Below are 14,671 nucleotides of genomic sequence, written 5' to 3'. Positions count from 1 at the left end.
TAATAATAATAATAATAATAATAAGTGCATATACATGCTTAAAAACCTCACTGTCTTACTTTATTCTTGGTCGGATAAAAATGTAATAAAACAGATAAAAATTAATAGATAGTACCCAATTACATTTGAGAGATTTGGAACAGCCTGAAATATACTGAAATATACTGACAGTATTCTGAGAAGCTGTTACAGAAATTGTTCATATCATGGCAAGAAATATTAAGAATACAGATGAGATATTTGTCTACTTTGATGATAAAAAATCCATTATTTTAGAGTATGGTCTGATTCAAACAATTTATATAAATTAAAATAACACGGTGCTTTTGATCAGTTTGTTGATTTTGCTTTAAACCTACCATCAACTTCTAAGTAAGAACATTACTGAAATGAAAATAAAGACTCTCTGACAAAAAATCGAAATTAAATTTACAGGCATCTCAAAAATTACTTCAGCCAGATTAAACTGGAAACTTACAGGTCAATAGTTTGATTTAGACTTTCCTGCCTTCGTCCCCTGTCCACACAGTTAGAATTGCTAAAAGATCAGAAGCATTGCAGAGTTATTATTGTGGCCATGGGGAGGCATTTTCAGCGTCTCAGATTAAAAGCAGAAATCATTTGGAAATCATTAATTTCTTTTTGATGTTAACTGATCTGAATCTTTAGTACCATTTGAACAGTATTTTATTGTAGTATAATATTCATGATTCACAAAAAGTCTGTACAAGTAGGAAAAGCATTTGAGACTGCCGTGGTATTTTTATGAGTGAAAGATGTGTATCTCCATTCAGAGTTTCAACAGTGGTCATGTACATAAATTTATATTTCAGGTAGTTTGATATTTTTATTTTCTAGTTGCTAGGCATTTGTTTGTTTGTTTGCTTGCTTGCTTAACTTACTTCAGAGAAGAAAGTGTGATGCTGCCTTTAATGACTGAAAAAGTAGTCATTAAATTTTTGTGGGTTTGCTCTAGAACATGTATCTCCTGATTTATACCAAAAGTCAAATCAAAACTAATTTCTGATTCATTACTTAATATGTGTGGGCTTTGAGGAGGATAAACTCCAGTGAACACTGTTTTTAATCATTCCTATGGACATGTGCTTCTATATAGTCTGTTTTGTTTAGTTTAGTTTAGTTTTGTTTTATTTAATTCTGGGGGAAAAAATGGCAGCTTTGGCCGACTTTTTTGTGTATTTATTACAGGGTTACAACATATGTGCAGAGAACAGAGTCAAGTAAGGGAGTAAAAATAAATTTTCCATTTCCACGAATCAAACTTTGGACTGTAGTAAGCAGTTTCTTCCTTGTACATTCTTCTGCCTCTGACCTGCTCTTTTTTTTTCCTGGCTGACAAATTGGTTGATTGGTTGACTTGTGTACATTTACCTTTGAGAAGATGCCAGCACGTCCCACAGCTCCTATCTTATTTGTATAGTTAAAGAAACCAACATTTCCTTCTGTGGATCCATAGAATTCAAATATTTTAATTGGGCCAAACCTCATCAGAAATTCTTTCCAGACAGCAGGTCTTATACCATTTCCTAGAGCAATGCGTACTTTGTGAACTCTGTCCCCTTCTTTCTGTGAAGAGCAAAAAAGAAACATTCTGCAGCTGAGAAAGGGGATTTTAAATACCTCTAGAGATCTAAAATTTTCTATAGAAGATGAAAAATACCACTTTGACTAAAATACTTCAAAGGAAGATATTAGTTCTGTAAAAATAGAACAGAAAAACATCAGAATTAGTTTGCCTGAGGTTGAAGGACTTTCATAAGGCAAGAACTTTATTTTTGTAGTTCACCTTTGTTTTTTTCACTTAGAAATACAGTGCTTGTGTGACTGAGCACTGGAACAGGTTGCACAAACAGCTTGTGGAGACTCCGTCCTTGGAAAACTGAAAAAGTCATCTGGACAACATGCTGGACAACCTTACAACGTTTCCCTACTTGAGCAGGGGGTTTTGACCAGGTGACCTCCAGAGGTCCCTTTCAACCTCATCTATTCTGTGATTCTGTGAAATTCAGTAACTGATGTGTATATTACAAAGTTTAAAAGACTCATTTTATCTTGAAAAAAGTATTATTATTTTTTTTAGTATGTTCAATATCACTATGTTTAGTATGTTCAATATCATTGGATCACATGGAAATTATTTTCTGAAACAACTGCATAGGTAACATCCTACCTTAGAAAAAAACTATGACACATTATGGTTGATTCTACACATGAAAGGCTCAACATAAACCAGCAGTGTGCACTTGCAGCCCAGAAGACCGATTCTGTCCTGGGCTGCATCAAAAGGGGTGTGACCAACAGGTCAAGGGAGGTGACTATCCTGCTCTACTCTGCGAGTGAGGGCCCACTTGGAGTACTGCCTCCAGGTTTGGGGCACCCAGCATAAGAAAGATGTAGACGTGTTAGAGTGAGTCCAGAAGAGGGCCACAAAGATGATCAGAGGGCTGGATCACCTCTCCTGTGAAGACAGACTGAGAGAGGTGGGGATGTTCAGCCTGGAGAAGAGAAGGCTACAGGGAAACTTCATTGTGGCCTTTCAGTACTTAAAGGGGGCTAACAAAAAGGATGGAGGAGGACTCTTTACTTGGCTAAATAATGATAGGACAAGGGGGAATGGTCTAAAAGAGGACCTAACTAAAAGAGGATAGATTTAGATTAGACATTAAGAGGACATTCTTCATTGTGAAGGTAGTGAGGAACTGGAACAGGTTGCCCACAGTAGTTGTGGATGTCACATCCCTGGAGGTGTTCAAGGCCAGGTTGAGTGGGGTCTTGGCCAACCTGATGTAGTGGGTGGCATCACTGCCTATGGCAGGGGGGTTGGAGTTAGATGACCTTCAAGGTCCCTTCTAACCCAAGCCATTCTATGACTCTACGATGTTACTTGGTATTAAATTTAACAAGCCTGTCATGTTGCCTAAGGAACCTGGAAAAGTAACATAATGACTTTAATCTCCTTAACTGACCTCATATAATTGGGTGCAGTTTTAATCTTAAGATCAAATTCAGAAAAGCTGTTAATCAAACTTGGAGTCAAAAATAATTCTTAACCTGTCATGGTTACATGTCAGTTATGTCATTATTGTGAAATATTCAGAGGTTTTCTGCATTGCACCAGACTGCTCAACTATGAATATATGAACCTGTAGTCAAGTATCTGCCTATGAAAAAGTCCTCGCTTTTTCTGGATATATAGGTAGGATTGAGTGATTAATCTACTGCCATGACTGAACAACAATAGAAAGTAAAAAGACCAAATTATTTCAGGTCCACAACAATGGTTTCCTCAAGCCAAATAAATGTATTTTTTTTTTTTCCATTTTTGGTGTGATTTAAAACTTATAAAATTGTAATAATAAAATTGATTTCTAAATAACAGAGTTGATTTCAAAATGGAAAGCTGAAATATTCTAACTAACTAGAATTACACTGAAATATTTTAAATGACTCAAAGTGTTTTAATGTTTTTGCCTAATATTGAGATAAAATTGTTTTGTGAACTCTGGGTTAACTGATGATTTAATTTGATCCAGCACTGCATGTCTGACAGACAAATAATATTTTGTCACGATATGATCAGCAGAAGTGCAGACTAGACTCCACTTGTTAGGACAGGAGTGGAAACTTCCCTGCTTCTGTTTAAGTAGCTCTGCTTTCTTTTGTCATTGTAAAGGTAAACCTGAAAGGACAGCATGGCACATGATGTGATCAAACTCCGTTATGAACAAGTTGGTGGGCTGGTTGGGAGAACTACTTTATATCTAACATTGTATCTTCTTTAACACTTCATCTTCAGAGTAAAATAATGCTGTTTTGTTGCTGTTGTTTGGTTGTTTTTTTTTTTTGTATGTATGTGCGTTTTTGGTTTTGGTTTGGTTTGGTTTTCAAATAGCTGGTGTGACTGACTCTAAGACTTGAAGTAAATTTTAGAATGTTCAGAGATTACAAGGCTAAGAGGAACTATTATGCTGGTTTCATCTTCACATTATTTCAAATTTTAAAATGTATTTGAAGTTTTGTAATTCTCTTTAAAAACACTCCTTGGCACATAGTCTGTTTTGTTTGTTGCCTCGTATGTGGTACCATGTTTAAAATATATTTTTTCTCATAGGTACATGGATGCTGTATCAGCTTCCTATAGACATGTTCCAGTCAGAGTTGGGTTCTAGTTGCAGGGTCCTCATCTAGGTAGCCCTAATTCTGGGCAACACCAAGACTGCTTTGGTCTGGCATGCCACAGCACAAAGAGTTTAGGTGAAACATATCTGCCTGACTTATTGGCATAAGCAGGTTTCTTTCACTGTGGAAGAATCTGTGTGGTGCACAATAGATTATAGGTAGTACACTTTGGTAAGAGAACTGATCTTAACAGGTCTCTGTATCTACACTGGTCCATTTCTGTTGACATCCTGAACTTCCTTAACAGCTGGACCACTGTTCAGTTTTTCCCTCTTTTTACCAGTTGCCAGTTAAACATCTATTTCACTCTGTTAAATTCTTGTTATTGAGCCAAGTGAAGGAAGTTCTTCCTGCCTTTTCATGCAGGAGAGACCTTTACACAACTAGTTTTGTCTAGTTAATTATTCCTTTGTTTTTTGATCCATGGACTACTGACATAACGTTTGTACAGGCTTGAGGTCTGGCCAACAGCTTTTCTAGCTTGTTCCCTCCGATGCCTTTTTGTCTTTGACCTCTCTCCTACATCCAGACCATACAATAATAATTCTCTGTTCAAATCAGCACATGAATTCTCTCAGATGTTGCTTCATTGCTAGTTCTTCTGCCAATTTCTGGGCAATGAAGTTGGAGAGCATTTTTTAAACTTTTGCTTGTACATGATGTTTTCTGTGGTAGGTAGGAATCTTTGTCACCTTCCTTCAGTAACTTCCTAACTCCCAAGTATAAAATTAAGAAAATTAACCAATCTTAGTCACTTTCCACCATCACCTAGAAACAAGCATTGCAACATAATAATATTTTCATGCTTACATGTTTGCTTTTCTGCTGCTGCTCTGCATAGTGACATCATACTTTTTTTCCTAAGTCTAATCATGATTTAGCTCCATGCCATTCAGACTATTGTTGAAGGGGCAAGCAAGATTTTGCACCACACTAATAACCATATGCCTTTTACAAGGATGATTCTATGATCATATTCGGAGTTATGGAGCAAAAGGTGTATTTGGAGCAACTCACCAGGATAAAATAGATAAATGAAATAAATAAAATAAAATAAAATCAGCACATCCAAAGCCATGCAAAAATGAATTATCAGCTACTAAGTACTGGGTAGAGTAGCCTTCTCTTAATGAGTAATTAGTTTGGAACAGAGCAGTGCAAGTGGTTAATCATTTGATCTAGTTCACACTCTTTTGATCACCAAGTCTGATAAAGCATCTCCTGCTTATACCTTTTCCTTACTGACCTGCCACTTACCTATCACTCAGATAACAAGCCAACAAACTTGGTTTTACAGAATTAGTGCTAGTTTGTAGGAATAACTGTCCCATCCTGCCAGGCTCATACCTACATAACTCCAGTAAATGTACTTATACATACTTCAGTGCTATTGTAGAGCTACAAACAACACAAGGTCCAAAATTTGTATCCACTACCAAACATTAAGAATATTATACCATTGAGAAATGAATAATTTATATCACTTAGAAAATACAGATTTACTTGTAAAGGAGAACTTACACTGGGCTGGTTACAAAGGTAACGACAGAGTTCCCCAATGTACAAAAACATTGTCGCATTGTATTTTCTACAGTCATTCCAAAACTGGCTTGCAGAAAATTTCTTCTTCAAAACACAAGTTGCTCCTAGGTGATGAAAACAGATAAGAAAATTCAAAATAGCCGTTAAAATCTATCTTTCCTTCTATTACTACTGTTAAAGACAAGTTATCTTTTCTTAATGATAAATTCATCTATTTAAATAAATTGTAAGTTATTTCCAGCAAGTTCTTTCTTTTAAATGTGACTAGTACAATGGAGCCTTGCTTCTCATATTTCTCAGCAATATCTAAAAACCTACAGTATAAGAAGCAGTAGAATAGAACCTTTCAGTCATCTCCAGTTATTAGGAATAGGCCCAAGCCTAACCATTTTTTTTATGTCAAGATGGTTACTGGTGTAAGCCTGAAAAGAGAGAGCTTGCAATGGGAGAGAAGGTAGCTTGCAGTCGTCTTTGTTTGTGTGGGCAGGGAAACTATCTTAGAGCCTTTATTATTTCTGTCTTGCTCCCCGTCTGTGTTTCGTGTCAACTCATCACCCTCAATTTGTTTTTGCAGCTCTAAAGTTGCTTCATGCTTTCCATTCTAAATGACATCCTTTCCTAGAATTCTCATGCCTCCCACCCTGTTCCTTTTCCATAGTTTTTTCTAAGTGTTGTCAGCTAAGAATTTCCCAATTTCCTTGCTTCTGTCCTTTCCAAAATGTGTTTTTGCCTAAGTCCTACTTGTCCCACATAAAGTTTCCCAGTGCCTTTCAAATTCCAAATTCCTTCTAGTCCACTTTTTCCTACCTCCCCAGTTCCTCCTTGACCCAGGTACCCCCTCTCTTGCAAGACATGAAGTTCTCTGAGCTCTTCAGCCTCACTCATCTCAAAGCCTGTCTTGTCATTCAAAACCCAGTCTGAATAGCTCACCTAAGAAAACTGTTATTCTATTTTTTCTTTCCCAAGACAAATCAAAGCTTCAAACCTTTTCATACACTACTTCCCCCAACCCCTTCATGTTTCTGTTAGGCAGCAGCTGTCTGTTATCTGTTGCTGTAACCCATCACACCTGCCCATGCTGTCCCTGAAGAAGTAAAGCACTGAAATGGCTTTAAAAGAGCTCAGATGTATAATTACCATAGGGGAAAAGAAAAAAAAAAAAAAAAAAAAAGGCAAGACTCTGAGGACAAGAAAGGAGGCCACATCTGAAAAAAATTTGATTGCTAGTCCTGTATATAAAACTCCAAGAAGAATATTATCAGAATCAAAAGCTGAGACTCAGACTTTTCAGACTTTTGCTGTAGGATACAATGTAATTTCAAGTTAAACTTACAGAACACATGGAGTCATTTCAGCAATATATATAATTCAAGTCATGTAATGTTGGATCTATGTAACAGTTAGTGTCTACTCCAAGCTTCAAAACTACAAATAGATCTTGTTTTCCCACTGAGGAAGGTGATAAAAATGAGAAGGTAACAAAAGTCTATTGGGACTCATAATGTTGGAGTTACTCATCAAATGGAGTTACTCACCAAATGATAAGATGTTACAGCATTCTTAACTTAATGAAACTTCACTTGAAGGTAAATATTACCTAATTCAATGCATCCACCAACGCCAAGAAGAGATGCACTGATGTGGTACAAAGGAAGAGTGAGATACATAATATCCTGAGAAGTTGCTCCACACTGAATAAATGCTAAACAGGCAGATAGGGCTCTTAGATGAGTGATGATAGCAGCTTTTGGAAAACCTGCCAAAGGGAGAAGAGCAAATAATTATAAATATAGTGCTTGCATTAATAATTTTGCTGCAAACATAGAATTATGTTTGGAATATATTGGGAGAGTTGTCTTTTCTTCTTAGTCTTTGTCTGTCCTGTCTTTCAGTCTTCACTTCATATCTCCTTAGCCTCTCAGCTTCTCTAAGACTATTTGATCCTGTTTGATCCTGTCCTCTTCTTGACCTGGGGAGGAAAGTCCATACCTGTCACAGACCAGTGGAGACCAACTGTGTACGCAGTGTTCCCTTGACACAAAGAAAGAAATGAAAAGGTTCTGAAGAGTCCTTGTGTCTTGTATCCTCAGCTTCTATTTGCAGTAAGAGTAACTTTTATTATGAACTTGTTTGGCTTGACTAGAGGAAGGATTCTTCTTTCCTTCCCGGTGATGGAAACTGAAACTTCACTAGTCAGGTCAGTCACAGAGGAAAAGTTTCTTCCCGAAGCTTAAGCACTTGTGGTGGCTGTATTTCTTTCTAGTCTGGACTTGTGAAATTCTGTTACTATGAACTGACAGCAGCTATTAGAGACTGACTTTACTGCCCTTCCTTTTAAGAAATCAAGTTCAGGCATGGAACATCTATATGAAATTTCACTAACTAGTATTATGTCATTGTTATGCCAAAGTAAAAATGGCCTAAAGTGTACGACACTTTTAACTAAACAAATGCCTCCATATCTTGACTGCAAAATTCAAGTTCTGTCTTTTTGTGTGCCTGTCTTGCTTCTAAATTATACCAAATGAAGTTTTTGAAGCTGCAGTTGTACGTTGGTTTACACATTCTCACCTGTACTTCCTGATGTAAAAATATACATGGCTGTGCATCTTCCGTTATTGACAGCTCTAAGGTGAGATGGAACAGGGTGATCAGGAACCTTGTCTAGCTTGTCCAAGATAGTGCCAACATGCTGGAAAGGAGAACTGGTGCTCATCACCCAGACATTAACATTGTTTTCCAAGAGATGAAAGATAAACTCAGTCTCTATTGATCCCAAACAATCTGTCAAGTTAAATAAATAAATAAAAAAACACCACTGTTATTAAAATAATTGCAACTATAGCCCTGATTGTCTGCACTGGAATTATCTACCCAGCCACCATGTACTGTCAGCCACAGGACAGCTCAACCTATCAGACAGGGAAAAAAATAATCACGATGCTTAATTAAAACTAATAATATAAAAATAATGATGATATTTATGCTTAATTTCTCTATACTTCTTATGTGGCTTTAGTTGTAATAAAAAAAAAAAAAAAACTGATCTTTATGGCATTAAAATATAGGATTTAATTTAGTCAGTATGCTACAACATTTGCACATTTTAAAGCTTTCAAAGCATAATACAACTACTGAGCCCTCACAGGTTCACATATGTGAATTATGGAAGTATTGCCAACTTGTATTCAGGATGGGAAAAGAGTAGTAGAAATATTAAATAAATTGCCCAGTATTACATAATATGTCAGTTAGAGGGCCAAAATTAAATTTATGCTAAACTGTTTGCTTTAAGCAATGCTACCTTTGGACCACTATTGGACCACTCCTTTGAAGCAGTTCTAAAGTGACTATACATTTGTATATAGGGATTTTAAGTATAAAGAAAAGGTCAGCCTTCCAGTAGTCAGTATAGTTGTATCTATGTAAGCCAATAAAGAGAAATAGAAATGCTGCTGAAGTATATCTCCCAGCTGTTCACTTGCTCATGAGTAACTGCTCATGCTGTTACATTGTCCAGTAGTTGGAGTTTCAGTTTTAAGCCTTTTATTATACTAATTAATTCCACATATGTTGGTGTTTATACATTTTAAATTCAAACAAGCCTTACTCTTTCCCTTCCTTTTTAGCCAAATTATGTGTATGTATATACACATGTACTTATGGAGGTGAGCTGAGGGGCAGGCGCTGAGCTCTGCTCTCTGGGGACAGCGACAGGACCTGAGGGAACAGCATGGAGCTGGGACGGGGGCGGGTCAGGCTGGGTGTTAGGAAAAGGTTCTTCACCAAGAAGGTGGTTGGACACTGGAACAGGCTGCCCAGGGAAGTGGTCACGGCACTGAGCCTGATGGAGTTCAGGAAGCATTTTGACAATGCTCTCAGACCTATTGTCTGATCTTTGGATGGTCCTATGTATAGCCAGGAGAAGGGACTGGAATTCCTTCCAAATCAGGGTATTCTATGATTCTGCTTCTATATGGTGCTGTATATCAAGTGCTTTCAGCTTTGAACTGTTCTGATTATCTATTTCTGATAGAAAGCCAAACACAGTAGAAAGTAGTAAACCAAATACAATGCAGAACTAACCTTCTCCTATCACCACTGCTTTTGCTGCACATATATTGCAACAGTGCAGGAGAGATCTGGATCGGACATTGAAGTTGAGGAAAGCCACCACACAGCCCAGTTTTGCCAGTCCAAACCACACATGAATGAAGTCAGGTCCATTACCCATCAGCAGGGCCACAGTATCACCTTTTTTCAGAGCCCCATAGTGTAGGAAGACTTGGGCTACCCTGTTACTCCTCCTGTCCACATCCTCGTAGGTATGCACATTCCCTTCATAGATGAGGAATGGCTTGTGGGGTATCTTTCCCACTCTATGCATGAAAAGATCAATTACTGACAGAATTCCATTTTTTGCCCGTTTCTTTATCATTGATTTTAACCTCTTCCGCTTCAAGAAGAAGACCAGATCCTCCCAGAAATAAGGGAAAAAAATCTTCAGAGAGACAAACAGTGCCAGTATTCCTCCAGTAACTGTTGAAAGCCACATGCATGTCATGCTGGGGTGAAAATAATAGATTAGTTATGCTAGAGATATAAAATACAATACATTAATATAATTAATAAGGAGTTTTAGGAAGACAGACACTGCAAGATAATAAACTAATTACATTCCCATCAAATAATTTGACAACTCTTTAAAATACTGTATTGGAGTTCACTAAAAACAAACAAAACAAAACAAAACAAAAAAAAAAACAAAACAAGAAAAAGGGAAATTGTGCAGTTTAGAGAGACATTCTAAACTGAATAAGAGTGAAAGAGTTCATTCAGAGTGGAAAAAAAAAGGAACGACACATTTTTTATAATGTGGCCAGGACAAGAATAGAACAAAAAAGACATTGACAATTAAATACAAGATAGAAATTTAGAAATATTAAAAATATATGAAGAACATACCAAAAAAAAAAAAAAAAAGATATAAGTAGGGAAAAATATCGACACAATTTTTCTTAATCTGGAGTCAAAATTCTGTCTACAGTACTTATTATACCACAGCAAATCTTAAAGAAGTAATAATCAAAAAGTTAAATCTCGTAGCATCACATTTATATTATTAACCTTGATTAAGTATCCTGCATCTGTAAGATGCACCAAATATTTGTTATTGCATCAGGTGTTTTTTTAGCTCCAGTGGAATTTGAGACCATCATGTAGTTCTCCACAGACAGTAGGTTTGAATAGTCTTGAAGAGAATGTGAACAAGCACAAATTTCAAGTAATATGTTGTGAAATTTCTGCATCTTCTACAATAGTCAAATTTCACCTCAGAGTTTTCTGGTATTGGTGATTAACAGCTGTGTATTATTTATATCGTGTTTGTTATTTAAAGTAGTACCCAGAAGTCTCAAACAATACCATGAACCGTTGTTACAAAAATACATGTGAAGTATTGAAAAAACACTTATAGCATAATTGTTATTAACATATTTCAGGTAACCATTGCCATATTTTCAATTGACCTTAGAGGAATTGGAGGCTTTTGAACAATCATGCAAAATCCTTGCATTTTTAAAACATGTTAAAACTGACCAGTCATGTTTTTAAAGTTTGCAGGATAACTACAAATCTTTACGTGATAATCTAGGATTAAGGAACACATCAACAGTCTGTGGGGCTTTTCTAAACAATATAGCCTCCACTTTGTAGTTCAGAATTTTTTTTACCAACAAGCTGTACTTTTGATATGTTCATCAAGCTTGTTTACACTTTTTACAATAGTCACACTACCCTGTATAATTTACTACCTTGTATAATTTACTATCTTGTATAATTTACTACCTTGTAGATTTTTTAGCAGCAAGTAGGATCTTGTATATACAACAAAGTATATGCAACATTGTATGGGATAAAAAAAAAAAAAAAGCAGATCAAAAATGAAAGCCTTGTTACACACATTGTGTACAAATGTATAAAAGAAGTTAAAGTATGCAATGCATTTGGTATTTTTGTTTGTTTGATCTTTGTCTTATTATATGTTAAGGTCTTTTGTCAGACTAAGAGATATGTGCTTAAAATCTGACTTTTTCATCTCTCCTTTGCATTCTTTTTTCCAAGTTTCAAACAACAGAATTTTGCATGCTCTCAGATATTTTCCATGAAATCTTGGAAAGAGCACTTAAAACATTAGCTTGAAATAACCAAAATAACCAGCCTTGTATTAATTAATGGGTGATTTGGTATTTCTAGTCTTCATTTATATGACTAAACTCATTTTATATCCCCCCCAGAAAAATTGTTACTGTAACAAAAACTGGGTTTTGGCCGTTCTCAGTCTGAAATCCAATCCTCTCTTATAAAAAGGGATAACAAAACAACAGACCTGCCACTACAGCCAGAACTAGACACAGCTACTACATGTGCGCAGACCAATGACCACATACAATGTAGGTCTTACAGGTAGGGGACAAACAAACAAACAAAAAAACAAAACACCAGCACAGGAAACAGTCAAAGAGCTGGAGAAAAACAATCCAGAAATGTTCTAATAGCAGCTTTGTTCCAAACCCAGGGGAACAAGAACAGTTTTGTATGTTGGCCCTGATGTAAATTTTGTGTCCTTGTTCTCTAAGATATCTTAGGTATCTGAGATATCTGGTAGAAATACTGTTTTTAACAGTTGCTACAAAGCCTCTATTATTATTGTTGTTATTGTTATTGTTATTATTATTAAATTATTTTAATAAATACTTTGCTGCAAATTAAATCGGAATTGAATTCAAGAAAATTGGTCACCAAACTCACATTACTTCTTTTTGTGTGTGTGTTTTAGACTAATAAATTGTAGCAATCTGGAGTTTCGTTTACTTACTCTCTCTCTGCTTTATTCCTGTTTGTTTATTTTAAGCCTTTCCACTGCAGTCACAAGGGTTTAAAACACTTCTTTTTAATGAAAACTGAGATCTTAATTATGTCATAATACATTGAGTTTGAAGGAAAACACAAAAGACTGAGAAAGTAGTCAATGGTATTGAAGCATACAATTAACTGCTTTTCAATATCTAGGCAACCATATTGATAATGACAAACAAGTGGAAAGGTTTCCAAATACAGTGAATCCAACTTTTCACAATGAATACAAATACTCTCTTTTCCAAGCAATTGGTCTGCTTTCTCAGTAAAACAACGTTACCTTGCTAAAAGCAATGCAATCAATAGGCAAAAAAAGTTCAGTTTAGAAGCTCATTGGACTGTTTGATTAGTAAGAATAAATTAAGATGTTTATCTGAATGAGGCAAAGGTACAAAAAGCCAACCTCAGAAAAGTGTAATGCAAGCAAATAAAGGAATCAGTCTGGTCTGACTTCAGATGCATGCTGTGAGCATTGTTTCATGTAAATAATAAATAACATATAACAGAAATGCTAACACCAGAATTTAGCTAAGTTTGCAACCACCCAGCATGTGAAGGTCAGTAATGTTACCAAACAAGTATTTTCTTACCACCTCTTTGATTTTATAGTACTCCTCCTGGACACCTCAGGTCTCCTGTTCTGTATTTCTTTAGCCTCTCAGCTCGCTGTCCTGCAGTGAAGTCGCCAGCAGGCAGGCAGGGCAGGCAGGGCAGGCGGGGCAGACAGGACAAGTATGTGCACCGTGGGCAGCCCTCGCTAGCAGTGACCAAGGCTGGCCAGGTGCCCGGTGCCGCCAGGCTGGGCTCTGCTTCCTGCCTAGCCCCAGCCGTTGGAAGGCTGCCATCCTGGCCCCCCAGGGGTTTCCAGGGGGGACACTGAGGCAGCCCGATGGTGGCCCAGACAGGCATTAGGCTGCAGGACCTGACTGCTGCGAGTCTTCGAGATAGAGAGTGACAGAGAGCAGGGCTGCAGCAGGTGTGCCTGCGGGGGGAAGTACTGCTCTGCCTGGTGGCCAAGCTTCAGGAGGAGGTGGGTAGGCTGAGGAGCATCCCAGAGTCTGAGAAGGTGATAGATCAAAGGACCTGTGCTCTGCACTCTCTGGTCCATAGGTGCCAGCCTAGCACAGCCAACACTGAGGCTGATCCAGCACCTGTTCAGCACCGGGATGGAAATAGAGAGGGAAGGACAGGGAGAAGTGGAAGTAAGTCACCCAGGAGCCACAAGAAGATCCTTTCCTTGCACCCCCAGCTATTTTTATGTCATAGGTAAGAGGATCTGAGTAAGGTAGACAAGGGACATAATGAAATGGAGGGAGAGGAATCAGTGCATGAGATGCTAAAACTACCTCCCTCACCAAGGTTAGATCAACAAACTCCTCACATCAAGAACAGCATTAAGACCAGCACTGGGAAGAAAAAAGTTACAGTTACAGGGCACTCCCTGCTGAGGGGAACGGAGGCTCCCATCTACAGACTGGAGTCTATTTTCAGAGAAGTTTGCTGCCTCCCCAGAGGTCAGGTCAGGGATTTCACCAAAGAGCTTAGCACAGCCTTCAGAGCCTTACCCACTTCTTCTGTTTCACATAGGTTAGGTACCAGTGATGTTGCATCAAGAAGTTTTAAAAGAGATTTTAGGGTACTGGAAAAATTGCTGAAGAATTCACCACCTTAACCATTCTGCAGTGCAGCTGCTCTGGTAGTATTTTCCTCTATCCTCCCAGTAGCAGGGAAGAAACAGGCAATGCCAGGACATCAATGTCTGGCTCCAGTGCTGATACCTCTTCCAGAATTCTGGTTGATGTAGCTACATCAGATTCTTCGAGACACAAGATCTGCTGGGACCTGACAAGAACCAACTATTTAGATGGGGAAGATGTTTCTTCACCTGTAAAATAGCAGGATTGACTGAGAGGGCCTAAAACTAAGATTGCTGGGGAAGGGAATACCACCAGGAGCGCTGTAGGTGAGTCAGTGGATGGCACAGTTAATGGGAGTATTTACACAGGTCCAG

General features: G+C 37.6%; 1 protein-coding gene across 6 annotated transcripts in view; it reads right to left on the bottom strand.

The window, feature by feature from the left end:
- The window catches only part of LOC106045238 (long-chain fatty acid transport protein 6-like), a 54,940-nt gene extending 41,546 nt beyond the window's left edge, over positions 1-13,394 (bottom strand). For 4 of the 6 annotated variants that reach the window (XR_010827622.1, XR_010827621.1, XR_010827623.1 and 1 more), the window contains exons 1-6: positions 13,251-13,387; positions 9,829-10,307; positions 8,314-8,526; positions 7,340-7,498; positions 5,722-5,846; positions 1,393-1,587 (exon numbers count right to left, since the gene is read on the bottom strand). Coding sequence is in view for 3 of the 6 variants with exons in the window: in XM_066988147.1 (XP_066844248.1) it covers positions 1,393-1,587; positions 5,722-5,846; positions 7,340-7,498; positions 8,314-8,526; positions 9,829-10,306 (1,170 nt within the window). In the remaining 3 variants the exon portion in view is untranslated. Of the gene's footprint in view, positions 1-1,392; positions 1,588-5,721; positions 5,847-7,339; positions 7,499-8,313; positions 8,527-9,828; positions 10,308-13,250 lie in introns of all 6 variants that reach the window. The other 2 variants (XM_048055168.2, XM_013195622.3) reach the window with 2 other exon arrangements.
- Between the last annotated feature and the right edge of the window lie 1,277 nt (positions 13,395-14,671).

Source organism: Anser cygnoides, chromosome Z, assembly GCF_040182565.1.
Source record: "Anser cygnoides isolate HZ-2024a breed goose chromosome Z, Taihu_goose_T2T_genome, whole genome shotgun sequence".
Taxonomy (NCBI): domain Eukaryota; kingdom Metazoa; phylum Chordata; class Aves; order Anseriformes; family Anatidae; genus Anser; species Anser cygnoides.
The sequence above is the reverse complement of the archived record's forward strand: the minus strand, read 5'-3'. Positions and strand labels throughout refer to the sequence as shown.